This window comes from Lingula anatina, chromosome 8 (genome assembly GCF_051362555.1).
Source record: "Lingula anatina isolate TDL-2025a chromosome 8, LinAna3.0, whole genome shotgun sequence".
In the NCBI taxonomy this organism is placed as follows: Eukaryota; Metazoa; Brachiopoda; class Lingulata; order Lingulida; family Lingulidae; genus Lingula; species Lingula anatina.
Genome location: NC_141774.1, coordinates 13,451,856 through 13,472,728, shown reverse-complemented (window position 1 = coordinate 13,472,728; position 20,873 = coordinate 13,451,856). Strand labels below are relative to the sequence as shown.

Sequence of the window (20,873 nt, the reverse complement as noted above, 5' to 3'; positions counted from 1 at the left end):
CAACTCTGTAGTCTTTTGCGTTATAAAGTCAATGTTTTAGGTGCATTAGAAGTTAAAGGGATACCAAATGTTTGTATGATAGCCATATTTCACAATCAATACATTGTAAACAACTCATAGAAATTAAATAACTTCTCAGCGACACATTACGTGGGGTCATACAATGTCCTCGCGTAAGACACACTTGAAAGATTATCACGTTGGACTTGTAAACCCACATGTACTCCTCTGTAGCCACACACTACTGGTTGCTTTCAAAATAATTCACATGCTGAAAATCGAGAGATAATTATTTTAAGAGAGGGGCTGAGCTTCCAGTAAATTTTCTTTTTGTAATTCACACCATTTAACAGTAGTATTTGAAGGGTTGATATTTTTTACGATTAGATCTTTATGCATTCGACAGAAGTATTCTACGCATTTTTATCGATTTATTCAATCTTCTACTGTTGCACATCATTTTAATACTCAATTGCCATCCATGAATATTGCTTCGTTTTTTAGTCCTAAGCTTGTCACGATGTCAATTTCATGTCTCTGCTTATATAGGCACAAAAACGAGACCATGCCGAGGAGTGTACTATACTTCATCTGGTATTTCTGGTATACTAGTACCTGAAAAGTACTTACATTTAGATCTGCCAAACCAACCAATTTTTAAAGTTTAAAGGAACTAAAAAATGAAAACAAAGTTTGAAGATGAAACATTATTGTTGACAAATACACCACTTGCGGTGATTTTGCGGTGATGAGGTACATTTTTAAGTTTATCTACTGTGGTACACTACTGACTGGTGTTACTTTTCACCTTAATATCCTCCATTATTTTAACAATGGGTTCTAAGTTGTATATCTGTGACAAAAAGCCTCTTAACTTTTATAAAATATTGCAAGTCCGAACCTTTCAGTATATAAACAAATTTAGCCTGTTGCAAGAATTTAATCGTTTTATTTATAAATTATAATAAGGTACGCGCGGTTCCAATCCACGTACCTGTATTGTATTCAGAGCTGAAAAGCCCATGTCAACTAAATAAACTACCTTCATTTAAATTGATAAACACGGAGTAGACATTTTTGTGATAATTAACCATATTATTATGTTATATAAATATATGTGCATGCATATCCTTAGTTTCTGACCTCAAGCAAGAGAACATTATTGATACGACTTCATATGCATGCCCAGCTGTATCAGATATTACTTCTCTATTTTGATAGAGGGGGTGTGGATAGGGAACTGTCCCTCTGGCCTCCGGAGCCCCGGATGAATTGCTTGTTTCACAAAAAAACTAGGTCGTTAATGGTTTGTTCATTTAACTCTATTGTATTCCACGTTAAATCAGCCCAGTCCAATTTTAATTTAAATGAACTAATACTGCATGGTTACATTTGCTTTATTCCCTTAAATTACTATGAACTAATCTTGAGTCGAATTCTATCATTGTTTTTCATCTGAAAGCTTCCACAAATTTTCGTACGAATGTTTTTGTTAAAAAGGCCCTCGTTGCTGTAATGGTCTGGTTATGTATCCTCATCGTCCACACTGGAGCATTGCACAGGATCTTCTGACTTCTCGACTAAATACTGGGTAATCATGCCAGCGCCCACGTGGTCGTCCACGTGACAGTGCATCAACCATGAGCCCGGGTCGTCTGCCAACATTGTGGCAACTTCAAATATACCGGGGAATACCTTTAAAAATGGGAGAGTACCTTGGATTAATAATAATAATAATGATAATAATATAAACTTTTATGTCTGTAGACTTCAATTTACGGAATAATACATTATTTTTTGCAGATAAATTATATTATAAGTCTAAAATTCTTATACAGAATATTTAAAATATTACACTTGAGGGGGGCTTTTGAATAAATTTTTAGAAAATATTTGAAAAAAAAATTAAAACGTCTTTAAAAGATCAGTCTTGAGTTCCTTCTTAAAACAATGGTTTATAAGACGGAATAGCAAAGGCAGTAGATGTTATTCTCCTGATGCTGCCACACCAAATACTGAACGTCAATGCCTTGGAAAACCTTTCTCTTTATTCTCTCTCTCTCTCTTTCTCTCTCTCTCTTCATCCTTCTATGTGTCCCTCAGTGTGTGTGTGTGTGTGTGTGTGTGTGTGCCTGTGTGTGTGTACGCGTACACAAATGTACCGAATATCGATCTATGCATCTGACAGTCGAAAATGCACAGCTTTGCGAAGACAGTAGTTGTTGCGTAAAATATTAAGTCCCCACAATAAAACACGTGGTGAACAAATGTTCACAGTATTAATAAACGTTTCTACTCTCACTACTGAATAATTTAGGAGTAACAGAGCATGCAATGTGGAATTCACTATTTTAAAATCATAAATAAAAACAAAATATAGGAGAGGAATTCTTTCTGGAAAGAACTGCTCCTTGGAACAACGGTTTACAAGAATGTTTTATGTGATTTGTAGATCAGCATCAAACAATTTTTTCAAGGAATATTGAGCAAAGGCAATTACCCGCTTTTATCTTTGGAGAATGGCCAAATACCTTGCTTGCTTACGGTTTCGCAGGAATGGTAGTCTTAAGTAAAGGAAGTCCAAGATCCCATAATGCATTAGCACAGGATATGGTTAGAGAGAAGTGTCTGAGTCAGTATGACTAACGTCACTTGTGATGAATAATATAGAAACGGACTGCGGTTCTAAGCGGGCTTTGATTCTTGTTATACTGAAAAATTTATGCAAACATATACTAAAATATTACCTCAAGCGTATCTCCTCTGTGTGCGCTCTCCGTGTTCCAGATGTACGAGTTCGCGTGAAAGTGCACCGTGTGGATATCCACGCGACCCCCGAAGCTAATGAAATACCAGGCCACGAGGTCGCATTCCTTCATATTAAACCCTGGGTCTCTGGCCGTGATAAGCCCGTTGATAGCTTCATCATGGAAAAGACAACATAAAAATTATTCAGATACATTGTTAAATAATCAACATCATCGCTCAGGAGCCAAACATAAACAGAAACATTTACACACTCTTACGGAAATTTTCTATAGCGCCCTGTAAAACCCCAATTCAAAGAAGATTGGTCCAAAATCATATAGGACCCTATAAGACATTTTTACATAGGGAACCTATAGAACGTCCCATGGACTGATTTAATTCCTATATAGACCTGAAGGTTTCTTGCGGAGTCCCGCAAGGTTCTATAGGAAAGTCCCGTAGGGAAAAATCTACCGTGTAAACAAAGGAAGCGAAGAAGAAAGAAAGGTAAATAAATTGTCTATTATCACGTTATACGTAGAATTCCTAAGGTATTCGGGTCACATAAACAAATGAAATGAATAAAATAAAAAACAAGGAAAAAATAAGTTACATACGATGGAATCTGTTGCTTTCTAGGAATTCTGCGTCAGTCTTGTCTGGCAAAAAACCGGGATACTGTGGATGACTCATGATATTTTCGTCAAGATACCAACTATCGTTCTCATCGAATATGGTCCATAATGTAGCGATTTCTTTCTCCACATCGCGACGCTTGTTTTCGGAGAGTGTACCTGGAGCAATGTCAGTTGATTTAAATTCGTAAAAATCTAAACTAAAGTTTGATTTTATTTTTAAAACACAACATGCTCGTCATTAAAAGCATTCCAATGGATGCGGTTTTCTGTTTTCGCAGTGCGAAATGACAGTCGTTCTCATTGCACACGAATAATCACATTACATATTTACTTCCTTAACTTGACTTGTGGCTTTCAAATGTATTTACACCGTTCATTCAATAAAACTGATGAAATGTTTTAAATTATATGACTGCCGATATTGTGGTTGTTGCCCAAGCACTAATTTTAATTGTGAAGGGTAACGATAACTACTGTACATATGTTCTTTTTTAAGACTTTCATTTTTAAGGCGGGCATTAATTACCCGTAGTTTATTAACTAATAAATTAATTAATTTAATTCATGCATTTACCTTTCCTGCAAAGAGCCATAGGTCCAACCATACCGGATGCCAAGTCTTTCTCCAAGTTAACAGCAGAACGGTAGGCAGAGCTGATACAGTTTGGGTCGTTTTTGCCAGGACCAGAGGATTTCGGTACTTCCCATCTAAAAAAGGTAGTATTTATTTATGTTATTTTCCTCTGGGCAAGCTTTCTTTTCTTACTTGCCTTAAAATTTTAATTGCTATTTCTCTTATTCAAGAAAAATGTTACATGAACATAGGCTGCTCATCTTGGTTAATTATATGGTTATATATTAGTATTATATAATCATATTGTAGTGTAGTGTCATCTTGTATGGAGTGCCCGGTATATACACTGTACTTGGATACTAATATCTATTCAGTTTTGCCATTACATACTGCTCCATATTTTACAATAAAACAGATAATCATTCATTCATTTTACTATCTATACTCTCTGGGCCGAGATCTGTTAAGACTAGGAAGCTTACGTGTAAGTTTTTATGCCACCAGGGGGCACTCCCGCTGTTACATTGACCCCATCTTTGTAGGCGTGGCCTTCGTCTTCCTTGGAATACATCACAAGGTTGGGGTGAATTGAGTACGGGCGCGATGCCATGTTTTTAAATACGACCTGAAAACAGACAGCAGAAAAGAAAAGACATATGAAGAACGCTGGCATGCGAATAGGACAGCGTTTTCAGCATAAATGTTTTTAGAGACGACAGAGTGTATGTTTACCTCATATCAAATGTTAACAAAATAAACATTGCTTTATCGTACTATATACTGTCTGCAAAGAACCTACCCATGATTATGGATTACTTTTGGTTTAGTAAAAGAACAGTTTTAAAAACAGGTGTGATAGTGCACTTTCAAGGCACTTCGTGTTTCCTTAAAGGGATAATAAATCTTCGTTTTGGTCAAAAAATGAATTTTCCTGGAGTAAACAACAATTTTCCCATACTTACCAATGGTTAATGAATCCATTTGTACATTCAAAGTTAGTCCCTGTCTTTTTTCTAAAAAGTTTGGTTTTTTGCTAAAATCTCTTAAGAGATTATAACAGAATATAGCCATCAATGGAGGTCACGTGGTCTGAAGACAAGCTCAAATATCAGAAAAATAGCTATAACTGCTGTTTTTGTCGTAAAACAGAATATATTATATTTCACAATGTTTTAATTGTGACATATAGACCTCCTACATAGAGTTATTATAGTAAAGTTTGTTTGAGGTAAAGAAAAAAGAAACAAAAAAGCGTGAAACAATAGTAAAAACAAAGAAACAAACCTTGATGGTATCTGTGACCTCTGCTTTTATGAAAGGCCCCATGATAGCAAGGTGTTCTTCCTCGGGACTTCGAGTCTTTTCCACGGTGAAGGTGGCGTCCGTGTACTCTCTGTACAAAGCTTTTTTATACCGGGTACCAAGGAATGGCCAATCAGTACGAGCGAACACGTACATCGTACTGGAAATAAGAAACCATTTCCAGACCCTATCGTACAAACTTTGGGTCGATCTATCTCCTAGGGGATTGTCGCTAAATTGCAACTAACTTAAGCGGCTTAAATGGCTGATAGGGGGTAAATAACTATCGTTTAGCCGCTTTAGTAGGCGTACCAGACATTGAGCCGCTTAAGCTGAAAGCAATTTAGCGAGAAACCCCTTGGAGATGGACCGATCCTGTTTGATCGATCTAGTTATGGGAATCCAGCCACTCAAAAGTTAGATTTGCTTGAATCCAAGATATAGCAGTAGAAACAGGAGTAATTATTTTATCTTTTTTTTTTTAAGAAAAAGTAGATGTATTCAGCCCTCTATTTAGTCGGTCAAACATAAGGAATGCCACAGTACCTGGATCAAATGGATCAAATTTTGATTGAAAGCGGACATTCAGTCATTTTGCTCTTATTTTAGATTCCATATAGGCCTACATATTTTTTATTACTGAAAATGTTTATATCGAGATAAGATTTACCAGAAATTTCGCCATTATTATTGTTATTATTTTTTCAAGAACATGATAATCATTATGATCATTATTGACGTTAAACATTATTATTATTATTATCATTATTATTATTATTAATAACGTACCTTGAAGGGTCTGTGATACTTTTTCCGAGAATCAGGTCAAATTTCCAAGGCGCATACTCCCACATTCTCTCCACCACGGCTATGTAGTACGTATGAGTGATGCCTAGGACACAGAGAACATATGTCGGGTATGAGAGATTAATATGAGATAATATACTGACACCCAAGCGATATATGCAAGTCCAGCTCGACTTTCAGCGAGACAAGAGTTCAAGCTATATATCGCCTTAATATTGACATTTACAAATGCAGTTATAAAAGAAAAAAATATTAATTTAAACACGCATTTTACAGACCTTTCTCCGAGTGTGCAAGAGGATGCTTAAGGAAGAAATGACACTGATCCACTTTGTAGAGCGCCACCATTCCGGCCACATTGTTGTCATCGCTAGCGTCTATCAGACTCCATATTCCTACAGATAGCAAGGAGTAGATAAATATATCACAGTGAAAGACAAACTGGGGCGGATTGGATTTATATCTAAGCAAGATGCTTGTTGGAATTTCGGCTAAGTGGATTCAAAGTAAATGAATAGTTTGTCACCAGTGCGTCGAATATATAGTATCATACTATGCTTTTTTATGTTTGACAGCAACAATTTCAAACGTCATCTCTAGCAACCATGTCCTGAGTATCTTAAATATTATTTTAATGATTTTCTATTTTTCCCAACTTATATAGACTAATCGGTCTGAAACATTGAAAATTCTCGCTGTTTGAAATTGACAAGTAACATTGGCGTCTACCTTTATTTACAGTTTTCATAGAGATTGTCTCTGTTGTACCGGGAAACAGGGACACGGCGTCTCGCGTATTCCCGTCAAATCTCGTGAACGTGTTGCCACTGAAGGTAGGGATATGCATGTCAATGACGTTTCCTATGGCAAGCAGACGCCATGTCACTTGATCTCCTAAACACATTGTTGGTTTAGGCAGGTTGCCATACGAATATCCGTTGATGCCTAAATAAAAGTAATTATTAGGAAAATAATTCGAAATTAAAGTCAAAAGATTGTAGATTCACCTACAGCAGAGTCCATCAAACGGTAAGACAATAGAATATTAAATGGTATAAGAGAATAAGAACTAAAATGATTATATTACATAGACTGATATGCGTTTTCTTCAGGACAAAATTCGTCGGCGTAGGTCAATTATACCGTCTTCGGTTCCAACACTTGTATATCCCCGAGGTGAACATAATCAAAGCCAATTATTGTATATTCATATGTTATTATAAATCAAATAAAGAGGTTAGTCAGAAAAACACTCACTGCTCATGATATTTGACTCCTCAAATCCGGGCGAGCTCGATGCCGCGGGGGAGGCAAACTCCAAGATGTTCTTCTCCAGCAACCATGACAGGTTTTCGTTGAAATTGGCGAAAAGCAGAGTGAACTCCATGCCTCGCTGAAAGGTAATTTAGAAGTGTTCATATACAGTAGAGTTGGTTATATTTGCTTTTTTTTATGAAACCCTATTTAAATATCACACATCAGTAAAACACAAAATGAACTTATTAAATATGCGAAGACTACATAAATCTGAACAGGCATCGTGACATATGCTTTTTTCCCTCAAAATAATGTGAATATAGAATTAAAAATGTGTCTTAAGAGTACATCTTATTTGTACCAAAAACAGTGATCACACGGTTAATAACTACTAGTACAAAAACCGCCTCTGCTGTCAGAACGTTTACCCTTGCCAATTCTCCTCGTCTGCAAACAACCAACGGACCAATCAAACCTGAGAACACATCTCTAACTGGGTCAATGGCGGAGTGATACATATATGTGATACATTTTGAATCTGCGCGCTCCGGTGCGTAGGACTCAGGCACGGTCCACGTGTAGGTGCGGGTTTGTTGATAGCCCACTCCACCGTCTAGAATGATAATAAAAAATAACATCTTCACCATTCAAATAATAATTGAGGTTTCTCTATCCCTTGATAGAGTTGATCGATAATTCTTGTAGAAAAAGATATGGCAAGTCTATTTCGCTAAGGCCCCTATTGCACACCGACCACGAATCCCACGAATCGCCAGGAATTGACAAATTTCAGGATTCGTGAGGATTCGTGAGATTTTGCCAATTTTCTGGTCTTATTCGACACGCTCTACGATTCAGTTACGATACAGGTGCGATAGTGTAACGAATATTCGTGGGATTCGGCTGGAATCGCACGAATATTGTCCAGAAATTCACTACGACTTTTTGGAATCGGGAGTTCGTGGCCAAAACTTTGAACAGCTCAAAGTCTTTGCCACGAATTCCCGCTTGATCAAGAATTGCAAAAACTGACTACGATTATATACGAATCTGTTAAGAACTTCACGAACTGATTACGATTCAACCACGAATCGTGAAATTTGTCAGTTCATGGCCATTCGTGGGATTCGTGGTCTGTGTGAAATAGGGCCATAATTTGAAGTAAGTGGTCAGATTAAAATGCACAGTAACAAATGTGTAAAACCAGGAAACAAAATGGTAAAGCTATAAGGAATTATTAATCAAACTAGCATATATTTAATGGGTTTTAGATTTTGCAAAGAAGTCGTATTTGATTGTTTTTGCTCTAACTTCTGGGAAAAGGAGCTTGGTTGTGCCAAATAAACAATTTATGCATCATTAGGAGATCAGTGCTGACAGTGGGTGAAGGGCAAATACAAATTGTTTGGTAAATGGGAATTTTACAATATACGCAACAAAGTTACGAAGTACTTTACCTACTGATGTAAGAACTGCAAATGTCTTGTAAAATTTTTGGAGACCTTATACTTAAATTTAAATATATAGTAATTGATAAAGAAACTTTAATTATTTTAAATATTTCTTCCTATAAATATATATTCATTATAAATAGTGATTCGTAAAATTTAGACTAATGATAGGCAATTTGTAATTTTTCGCTCTTGGCTCGTAAGGCGCATTGAGATTTTAATGGAATGCGCCATTGAAAAAACTATTATAAATAGCTTGGCCCACCTGGTGTTCCGTCATTGTAGACTTTTAATAAACAATTGGTAGTTTTTTGCTTTTAATTTGTAAGGCCCATTGAGATTTTGAGGGAATGTCACATTGGCAAAATTCGCTATTTTAATAGTATAGTCCAAATAGTATTCAAAAACATTGACCACAGCAACAACAACGCACCTGGTGTTCCATCATTGTAATCCTCTCCCTCGTTTTGTTTGTCGTACTTCACTCCACGAGGATGAATGGAAAATCGTCTTCCCGAGCTGGGGGCAAGGTTTTTGAAAACAACCTGTAAACAGAAAGCAGAAAGGCTGTGACAATCTAGCTTCTGTGTTTATTTTATTTATTTATTTATTTATTTATTTATTTATTTATTTCTCGCCATCAATTTCTCTGGATATCAGATTTTGAAAATGCTGAAACTGTAGATTTGATCACAGTTATAAGTAGGTCACCGTCATATTAGGCTACATCCAGAGAGACCAAAGATGGAAAATTACCCTGTATCTGTTTCACAAATAATCTTAAGTTCTGGTGTTCTACGTAAACTATGCAATGTCGACATTACAGTATATATTTACGAGATCTCCAAAATGACTGAGCCACAATAAATGTATTAGACACAACCACATGGATTACTGCAACTACGAAGACCCAATTCCCATACAATCCATCGGACTACATTGATCGACCCACCTTTGGGGGCATTCACGCTAAGTGCAATATGTGAAATCGGTTCAATTGTCTGTCACGCTCCCTCGAGCAGCTGGGGTGTATTTAACTGTCGTGTTTATTGATGTTAATTGCCCCCTAGCTGCTCAAAGCCCGACTAAAAAGAGGTGAGCTGCCTTTAAGATCATTTTTTGAAACACCTCGCAGTCGACAAGGTCCTGATAACCCAATAAAATAGACTCCAGACGTTTTATGAAGCAGGCCTTGCAGGACTAAATTCCATACCTTAATAGTGTCTCCTGTCTGGGCAGCAATCTCGGGGCCAAGAAGACCATAATGGTATTTGGACAGTGGTCTTCGTTTTACCGTCGTAAATTTGTCGTCTGTATGCTCTTCATATACGATCTTCCAGTACGTACCGCCTATGCGGTTTGAATTTTTTGTAAAGTATTTGCTGGACTCTCTGTAATTAAAGAAATATTCATACCAAATGTTGTTCTTATACATTGTTCAATTTTTTTATAACAAAATCTATCAACATAAATTGCACTTGCAATTATGGAAACGGTTTGAGACTATTTTGGGAAACACCACAAGACCACTTACTGGCTTGGGTCTTTGAGGAAAGCTAATCCACGTTCGTATCCGTTCAATCCGGAACCCCCGTCGTAACTCCATCGCTTCTCCACCGCTGCGATGTAATAAGTCCGGGTATGGCCACCCAGAAAGTCGTAAGGAGGGGGTTTACCGCACGAGGGGCTCACGTGAAGGAACGCCTGCTCTCCCTCTGAAATGACCAAAGTGATGTATTCAGTAAGTGGATGAAGGGATAGCCATTATTCAACATGAGAATCGAAGTGTCATAGCATGATGGAGCGCCTTCGGGGTGTCACACATTGATAATAAAATAACGGTTTTATTTAGCAAAACGTACCAGCACAATGTTTTTGTACGTTCTGTGACACTGTGGTGTGGATATAAAAAGAGTGCTTTTCCCCTGCTAGTATTGACAATATTAAGATACGAAGCATGTGCCTTTATATACATGGTGTGTTTCTGTGATTGTTTACCAAGATGATGATCAGCCGTTTGACATTTGATAATCCACTTTCCCACATCTCCCGCTGTCATGTACGCTGCTGAGAATTTGGCGGCGAACAGCGCGATAACATCAGTTCTGAAAATAACGAATAACTTTCATAATGATATTGATATTGTGTTGTCGTACAAGGGAATTTGTTACAAAGGATATGACCTTAAGGGTGTATTCCCAGAGCTTTTAGATCGATCTATCCCCGCGGGGAGTCTCACTAGATTACTGTCAGATAATCCGGCTTAAATGTCCGTCCCGCCTACTACAAGCTGTAAGGGGGTAATTAACTTTCGTGCCCGCTCGGCTGACAGCTATTTAGCGTGAACCCCCAGGGAGTTAGGTCGATCTAAAGTAGATCGATCTAATTTCTGGGAATGGGGTCTTAGTGTCTGAGCTGTACAGTTATACTGGTAGAGCAAATAACATGATAAACAATTCAAGCACTATAAGAGAGATATGCATAGAGTTATACAGGTGAAGACATGTACAGTCCATACATTGCTATAGGTGTATAACCTGTATAATACATTCTGGAAGAATTATGAAGGGATATAAAACGGGTGATACGAGCCCACGACAAGTCATTATTTAAGTAATGGGACAAATAAAAAAACAAACAATTAACTTGAATATAAAATCTATAAATACGATTATATAATTTTTACTCAACAATTTAACAAGGGTTGATTTGAGTTATGCTAAGAAAATTAAGTCATTGCCGACCCCCACCCTCCACCCCTATCCCGTCATGGCCACGAGGCTCCAGCAACTGTCACCTGTGACGATTTACAACAGTCACCAGGTCTGGTCAACGCAATAATTTCCAAATGTTGGGAATCATTAGAGTACTCACCCCCTTGATATTCCAACCCTACCCCCAAAATCCACCTTCCCCCCTCACCTGTGATGATTATACTCCAGTACATGACCGTTGATAGTCAGGGAGTGAAGATCGTCTTCGTTGCCCAGTCCTATCATGTACCACGCCACTCTGTCACCAGAGCAAGCCTCCAAGCCGGGGACGTTCCCGTAGATGTAGCCGTTGATAGTGTGGAACTTGGTGGCGAACGATGGAGAATTCTGGTCTGCTTGTGGTGCGAACCTGCAGATGGTTTAGAATACTGTTAAATGTGTGGCAGAAGTGGACAAGACAGCAGAAGATTCCTCATCATTATGTGGCACGTGTGGGAGCCTTCTTTTTTTGAGAAAGTTTTGGGACTAGGTAGAAAAAAGGCTACCTCATTCCATAATTATCGTAACGCATTTAATGCTCAAAAAGATATCATTCCCAATACTATTATTACATGAACTCTTGTAACACTGAGATTTATCTTCTCTGGACCGTTACCTTTTTGTGGTCCAAACGTGTTGCAAAACAGGGAGTTATTTTCCCCAAGACCAAAAAAAAAAGTTCGCTTCTTGATGTTTAGACCGTGTCGAAAACGAGGCTCCAGGAGGTGACTCTCTTACGCAGTAGACTGGCGATTGGCTTGTAAGTTTCTCAGAATGGGCCGGTGTAATCGTTAAACGTGGCAGAGAGTCCACCAAGACAGAGAGTTCGCTTCCCATCGATTTGTACAGGTAAGATTAGCCTTAGATTTTGGGCCACTTAGGGCAGGCTAACTCTAACCGTTATAACTAAATGGAGGGCAGACCCTCTGTCACTCGGTTCTGGTTTCGTTACACTGGTCCGGTTTATAAGTGTACCGCTCGATTCCGAAAGGCCCTAAGTGATTTCAAACAGTTTTTACACACATTTTCAGGTGGTAAAGTACTTGCCTTGCCACATTCTCCTGGAAATACCAGCTCGCTGACTCGTCTATGATGTGTGATAGCAATATGTACTCCTTGTCCACGTCACGCCGTTCGTTATCATCGTCCAGGGTGCCTAAATGTGTCAAAAATACAAATATATTATTGCAAAAAATAACAATAAAATAAAAACCTGAAGAATATTACCAAGTATTTGACAGAAAGCAAAATCTGTACTCATAAAAATAATACAAATTCGTATTGAGAAAGTTGTCAACAGTTCAATATATCAGCAGCATGCCTAGAATATCTAATGTAGTCACTGTAGATTGGAATTATATATAGTATACTACGGAAGTATCCCAAAGGCATATTTCTCTACATGCTCTGCATTGCTACTTGTTTCTCACGATTTCACACTTAAAAATGATAAAATCCCTCAAAGGTAATACATACAGACTTGACATTTAATATGGAATATTTCAGTTTTAAAGGTATACCTAGGTCAAAATGCGTTCTTTTTTTTTAAAAAAATCAGATTTCATATAAGACATCTGTCTGGAGAAGTGTGAAGTCAGGTGTGTCGCTGCCAATTAACTGACTACCAAGTCTGTTGCACTGCTGCCTTGTGTAATATGCAGTGATTTAATTGGGCAGTGCTCCTTTGGGCTAGTCAATGCTTGGCTTTGGCGAAGGATGGTTCTGTCAATAAAGTATCCATATGTCGGCAAATACTGCATAGAAGAATTTGAAATTTTGCATTCAAGCGGTCGGTTTTGCAGAGCGTAAAATGAGTTAAGCAGCGTTTTACAAAACTGTTAAGCTGTGCCAGAATGGCGCGAAAAACACAGACATTGCCAGACAGATTATTGTGTCAAACGGAACGGTCTACACAGTTTTATAGAGTTATGCTCAGTTTGAGGCACTACACAGAGACCAAGCCCAATGCATCGACGTCTTACCACCAGGGTATAGGACTCACTGTCCTTCAGGATATGCTGCTGCAATTAAACCAAAACCACCCAGTCCGTTTTAAATGAGGGACAAATTGTCACCAAAACTTGTTTTTCAAGGCTCTTAGCGAACACCAAACTGATTTCAGCAGGTTAGGATTCCAGGCGACCTCTGAGGAAGCCACTGTAAACAGCAAAGCAGCCTAGTCTGTTTCTCTAATGAATTGGGGTCCATGACAGTTTCTGGGTAAAACACTGAAACCGCGTGGCTTCTTTATTGAGGCCAGATTTAACCTGTACCGCTAAACTGGTCAAAACAGAGTTTACAGACATTCTGAAAAGGCCTTCGACGAAATGTGTGCCACTTATTAAGAGGCTAGGGTCATTGACAGTGTCAGTATTTGGAGTGGATACCACATTGGTGCCAAAACACCAATGGTAGTCATCGATGAAAACCTTAACCAGATCAAATAAAGGAATAATCTGGGAACCACTTGACTATTATTTGCTAGGGGGCACCTTAGGAACAATTTTAGGTTGCAGGGCGAGGTTGCCGGTTCACACAGAGCACATTTAATAGCAGATAACTTACAGAACCAAGGGAATGAGTAGCTACCTTGGTCATCAAAATCGCCATATTTGAACACCATAGACAATATGTTGGTAGGTCATTACTCGCCGAATCAACGGCCTGCATGTCCTACATCAAAACTGAGCCAAATTGGACAAGTTTTAACCGTATTCTGGAATTTTATTCCAGATTAAACTCTAAAAAGCTTATCATAAGAAATGCCTTGCAGCTTGAAAGCTCTGGTAGCAGCAAGATAAGGTCAAGCGTAACAGCGACTGTTGCTGTGACTAGACACTGACATGGGGGGCCTTTGTGGGGCGTGTAACTCTTTTAAAGACAATAATTAGGAAAATATGGAGATCCAAAATATCGCTTTCAATGGTTGTCGTATGACTTAAAATAGGCAATGTATTTTTGTTTGCTTCACTGACGAATTCAATTAATAAACTGATGTCACAATGACATCGAAGAGATTATCAAAAGTTATTAAAACACGATTTTAATCCTTATTTTCATTTATCAGTCAGCAAAATAGGAAAAAAACTGATGAATTATGTTTTGGAAAAAATATTCCATATTAAATGTCAAGTCTGTATTTCCTTCCGAAATAACTGGAAGACGTGGAGGTCTAAATAGACCACAATTCTTTAGGTACCAAGTTATATATCATCTGCAACCGTACAAAACATCGATAATGATTTAAGAACAGACAAAAACTGCTTCTCTCTCGAGACAAAAAAAGGGATCTGGCACGAAACCCCCATCTACAATACCTCTTATACAAGAGGAAAAAAAACAGAAGCACAGATAAACGGTTAATGACAGTCACCTGGTCTACATATCACCAAGATCCCCATCAGCCCCGACTGCACGTCGACAATGGGGTTCAGATGACTGTGATATGTCCATGGAAGACAGTCGGGGTCACCCGTGGCAGGAGCGCCCTTAAGCTCATCTGACAGCAGCCAGTCGAGAGTGATGGTTTCTCCCGGCATCACTCTGTCGTCCAGTTTGTCATCTCCTGATGTGCCGTCTGTATACAGCGCCCCTAGTGGTAATAATAATAATAATAATAATAATAATAATAATAATAATAATTTCTTAGTCTCATGTGGAGAATATGGCGTAATTGCTTAGTCGACTAGCCATTGCTGCCTCTGCCAGGTCTCTTTTAGTCAAGAAGCAAAAGTTTTCCACGGATTTATACAAAATGAACCTTTTTTGTCGTTTCGTACCTTCGTGTTTTTTCAGATAGGCGGCGCCATGGGGATGCATGGTGTAGGCTCGGCTGCCCATGTTTTTAAATTTGATCCGGATGATGTCGGAGATATGGCCTCGAAGGGTCGGACCCAATAGACCTTGAACGGCAAGAAATATCAAAACGTTTTTTTTTTTTCTATGACAGCGTGTAATAATAATAATGTACACGGTCTTTGTGGTAATTTTAGTTAAAATGTAAACCCCAATAATCGGTTATAAATAATAACCACCTCTTTTTAGTTCAACTATACACCACAATCGCCACTTATTCAACAACCATTGTTTAAGACTTTGCCCACCCCCTAACCTCTCCTGCCCCCCCCCCACCCCCTGCTTTGCATACAATGCACAGTGCATTGAACGTACCGAGGTGTTTCGAATGGGGTTTTTCCTCGGTGAAGGTGTCGTCCGTGAATTCCCTGTATACGGCTTTCTTGAACACCTTCCCGAAGCTGTTTGGATCAGAAGTATCGAGGTACTTGGCGGCATAACTGAAAAACAATGAATGACTGTGAAATTTTCTACAGATAATGCTAGCTGAGTAAAGCTCTTTTCATAGCGTCTAGATAAAATTTTGCAACAGCGATTATTGACTTGACGGCTAAATAATGAGAGTTAGACACCATTAAGGTTAGTTCCACCTCTATTCTTTCATGTATATCGCATTCAGACAGTAAACAATCATTTTCGAGATCAAGATCCGTAGATGGCGGGCAACAACGCAGTGAATGACAGACCTTATTAAGTCTGGAAATAAAGGAGATGCCTGTTTTTTTTTCAACATTCGTCTAACTTTTTTGTAGCTGTAATTCATATCACTCGTCACATCAATATTTTCATGCTTGGAAAGGCTTATTGCTTTGTGAAGAACAATAGTATAATTTACAACTATTTTAGGGAGGCATAACCCCCAAGCAGACAGGAATGATCCGGCCCTGTTTGATCTGCAGATTTGATAGAATGCATTCAGAACAGATGGTCCGCGGACTAACTGATCCGCCAACTTAATATGGCCGACGCCCCTAAAAAGCGATGCTGCTAATTCTCTGATGGTCTCCCCGCCAACACGTGCGCCATGAAACGGTTTAAAACTCAGGTCCTAGGTTTAATTTGTTAGGCCCGTGTATGGAGGCGGGGAGACCATCAGGGGATTAGTCCGCGCTGCTTTTAAGTGCGTCGGCCATATCAAGTCAGCGCTGCATTGGGTCCGCGAATCAACTTGTTCTCTTGTTCTGAAAGCGTTCTTATTCTGCAGATCAACTTTGGTTGTGAAAGCGGCCTCAATTGGCGCCACTGTGCCCAGTTCTGCCTCCAGGCCGCATTGTATGAACACGACATAGATTGACAAGCAAGTAAATTGCAGCTTACCACTATCTTTTTAGAGACTTGATAAGAATGATCAGCCCTTATGTACAGCATATGTTATTAAGTTCAGCTTGCAGTACTTGTCTTTCTAATTGTACAATAAAAACACGTCCGTAAGGCAGTGACATGTCGAGTTATCAAAGCTGTGGTCACGTTAAACCCCTTCTGAGCACTAGCACTATTCATTATTATTATTATTATTATTATTATTATTATTATTATTATTATTAATTAATTTATTTATTTATTTCTATTTTTTATTCTTTTATTTTATTTATTTATTATTATTATTATTATATATATATATATATATATATATATATATATATTTTTTTTTTTTTTGTTTTTTTTTTTTTTTTTTTTTTTGGTAACTGCTGTGAATACACGACCCCATGTCCCAAAAAAAATCACGAGGAAAACAAAATAAAGCTGTTAGGCTGTGACAATGTAACGTATGCCTATGTTTTGTCTTAGGCTCTATTCCCATAGATTTTAGATCGATCTATCCCCGCGGGGAGTCTCACGAGATTACTTTCAGATAATAATTAAATGTCCGTCCCGCCTACTACAAGCTGTAAGCGGGTAATTAACTTTCGTGTCCGCCCGGCTGACAGCTATTTAGCGTGAACCCCCAGGTAGTTAGGTCGATCTAAAGTAGGTCGATCTAATCTATGGAAATGGGGTGTTAGACCCCATTCCCACAGATTTTAGATCGATCTATCCCTGTGGGGAGTCTCTTTAGATTACTGTCAGCTTAGCCGACTTAAATGTCTGTCCCGCCTACTAAAAGATGTAAGGGGGTAATTAACCACCGTGCGCGCTCGGCTGACATCAATTTAGCGTGAACCCTCAGGGAGTTAGGTCGATCTGGATGGATCGATCTAAATATATGGGAATGCAGTCTTAGTTTGGTGATGTCACGGGGTGGGTGGGGTCTGTCGGCAGGACAACCCTTCGACCACGGGTACAAGGGGGTTGAACCCCCAAGACTACAGTACATTGCGTTGTTTGATAACCCTGACATTTTTTTTTTCTTTTTCACACACACACACGGTACACTTAAAATAAAATTTGAACCGTGTAACTACAAACCTTGGGTTTGTTTGTCACAAATGTGTCCATGAAATTAAGAACATGTGTTGAGCTTACTTAAGCAACATTAAAATCTGCACAGCGTGTGTGAGCATAAGCACACATTTCTTGTACAGATGTCACCTTAATTAATTAAAATATGAACTGAAATTGTAGTTTATTTTAGTGAACTGAGTTCATCTTGGTACATAAAACAAACTGTTTGACACCGTGCCCTGATATATTTGCACTAATTAACGAACATCTGCCACTTGCAGAGGTAAAAATAGATTGATAAATTAGACAAGGACAGCTTATTTCCAGACCTGGATACGCAGATTAGCACAGTAAATGTTTACTGCAATGATAAAACAGTTTGTTTCATTGACCGCAATGAAAATGTATTAATTGTCTCTATCTGCAAAGAATTCCATACAAGAACCTTGACTGTGTCAAAATGAATGATGAAACGGTTTGTTAATATTACCGTTGCCCGTGCCATCCAGTAGCATCCAATTAAAATGCATTTAGTGTCTCTTCAGGCAAAGAATATCACATAAAAACCTTGGCCGTGTCACTACGACCAGAAATATATACATATAAATGTCAAAGTAAAACCCATAATTCAATTTAGATAAAAAGTGAAACGCCCCTTGGAAAGTCTAGTGAACATAATTATATACAATGTTTTTATGCTTTAAACACATATTATTTTACTATATAATTAAGTATTCCAAAAATCGCTTCTACGTCTCCTACGAAAACTCCGTGTGCTTTTAATGAGTGTAATATTAATATTAACCTATCTACGCACTTTTCAATCTATCGTGTGGAAAAATCCTAACTGAATATTTCCACGCAAAAGGCCAAAAGACACTGGTCACCGAGCAGGGTTAAAAGTCCAAAGATCATATACCTGTCTAGACGACTGTGTACTTGATTTCCCAGCGGGGCGAAGTCCCAGTCTATCTCCTTGACTGCTACATAGTGATGACGGACTAAAGCATCTGAAAACAACCAGAAAAGAGATCAAATTAGTTTTCAAAGAAAACCTACGTGCAGATTTCGCCAAAGAGACGTATGTTGACCTTGTGTAAAAGATTGGTTTTCGTAAAAAAAGTTTGACGAAAATAATTGGCCTGAAACATATAGATGGACGTTTACATCACCCCAAAGACTTTTAAAAAGTCAGGGACTCAAAGTTTCCCTCTTTTTCAATTACATACATTGTTTGCCAATTGCTGGTGTTTTCGCTATTTGACTTCATAAAATATGAAGAGTAATTAAAACTTTCAGTTGTCAAAACTTGTCATAGGAAATTAATGAAAAAGTATCGCAATCGCATTTAAAAAATTCGTTTGCTTGTGTCCCACGACAATAGTTATCTTCCTCGGTCTTTGAATAGATGAACAATTCGGTGTCATTTGTCACCGTGGACAAGTTGATGTTTTTTGTTCCTTTTTCGGTGTTCAGCTCAGAACAGGACTGAGTACCGGATTGCGTGTAAAAAAGAGATTTGAAAAAAATGCTTATTGCCCTCCACGTGGTTCAAACACACAACCCTGTGTTCTCAATGCTGCGGCAGATGTCTCCATTATCCGACTACTGGAGGTTTAGGAGAGACAAAGGTCCTCTTCACATGGAGCGTTATATCTTTGTGACACTGTAGTGACGGCATGCTTTAAGAGTTTGACAACTTCATAGCCTGTCAAAAAATATGATGATAATAATAATAAAATAGTCGTCTACACTCTGGTTCAAACCCGACTCGAGAAGTTGTAAACTTCTTGCCCGACTTAACATAATCGCCGCGCTCGACGAGGCCAATATCAGTCACGTCCACTCAAACAGTAAGAAGTTAAAACACAGAGTTGTTGGGAAAGGAAGAAAAAATTACCAGAAAGAGCACCAGAATGGCCTGGTAGTGTTTTTATTTTAGTTGTCTGCAAGTCTATTTCTGCTGTCAAACCGTTGCTGTCAAAACTGTCGGACCAGATTCGGTAACTCTATGTGCTTTTATAGCAATTAGGATTTTCAGGATTAAAAGTAAATGGTTTAGAGCTTTTGTCTAGTCAGGCGTAGGTTTTTAATCTCTCTCTCTCTCTCTCTCTCTCTCTCTTTTATTTCAGGGGCGGATTGAGGCCGTCTTCTTGGTCAGATTTTCAAGTTTACATTAACGGGTGTCTAATTTGTTTTCTCTGTCGGAAGACGGTCAAAAATGGAGGATGGATCAACAAAGATAATTTGGAAGACTGTCAGAAAATATATCCGGATCCGCCCCTGTTTTATTATTATTTTTTTATCATTCATAATTCATACAAACGTTTGCTATATATTTGCAAGTTAGCCTATGAAATAAGGCCTTATAAGGAGGAAGAAATTGTTCTTCGAACACTGGCAGTTAAATAAATATAAACAATACACTACGGTCATTGTCCATGCAGATTTCAACAGTTAAATCCACTAAACTTTAATTATCCTAATTTAATACTATGTTAAAACTGGATCACATTTTCACTTTTTTCTCTTCCTTATTTACTGCTTGCAGTAACACAAGCAATAAGAAATGGTTACATATACTGTAAACCAGTAGACAGCTAATACAAGAACGGAAACAAGATCGCTTCCTAAAAAACAGTAAAGCCATTGAATTGCAATGATACAGCAAGATTTTTTTAAAAAAAAGAAAATGAAAAATTGGCAAAATAAATGGCAGTACTTACCGACTTTCGTGACGGAATTCAAGCCTATCACCGCGAGACACAGCAAGACGATATGAGTTTCCATTACATTGGCTGCACCAGTCTCTTGGGTCTTCTGGGATGCTGGCTACGACTTATATATATATGTATACATATATGCAAATTACCAATAATCCAACAGCAGGTGGCATGAGCAATTCCCTTAGTACCCTCTGCAGCAGAGATCGAATTTAGCAGTAAATTTAGTAATAAAAAAACGCACACGCAAACACACTTTATTTTATATTTTGTGGTTTGTTATATTGTCAGATTTGTACGCCGTGGGTGGAGAAACGTTGGTGGTGGTGGGGGGGGGCGCAGTTAACAAACCGCCTTTTTTGCTGAAAAAAAATGTTTTCAAT

General features: G+C 38.2%; 2 protein-coding genes across 2 annotated transcripts; both read right to left on the bottom strand.

Moving 5' to 3' along the window:
• Positions 1-687: 687 nt before the first annotated feature.
• On the bottom strand, positions 688-12,025 carry LOC147760396 (hephaestin-like protein). The gene is made up of 16 exons (XM_087018762.1): positions 11,700-12,025; positions 10,776-10,882; positions 10,312-10,492; positions 9,991-10,168; positions 9,211-9,322; positions 7,755-7,939; positions 7,327-7,462; positions 6,799-7,014; positions 6,348-6,464; positions 6,052-6,154; positions 5,245-5,422; positions 4,443-4,585; positions 3,961-4,094; positions 3,366-3,542; positions 2,748-2,920; positions 688-1,695 (listed from the first exon to the last, which is right to left on the bottom strand). The coding sequence occupies exons 1-16, from the start codon at positions 11,774-11,776 to the stop codon at positions 1,525-1,527; spliced, it is 2,388 nt and encodes a 795-aa protein (XP_086874888.1). The 5' UTR covers positions 11,777-12,025; the 3' UTR covers positions 688-1,524.
• On the bottom strand, positions 11,793-20,566 carry LOC147760395 (hephaestin-like protein). Its single transcript, XM_087018761.1, has 6 exons — positions 20,494-20,566; positions 18,687-18,777; positions 15,701-15,825; positions 14,904-15,122; positions 12,574-12,686; positions 11,793-11,900 (listed from the first exon to the last, which is right to left on the bottom strand). Exons 1-6 carry the CDS (start codon positions 20,555-20,557, stop codon positions 11,793-11,795), a joined length of 720 nt encoding a protein of 239 aa, XP_086874887.1. The 5' UTR covers positions 20,558-20,566.
• Between the last annotated feature and the right edge of the window lie 307 nt (positions 20,567-20,873).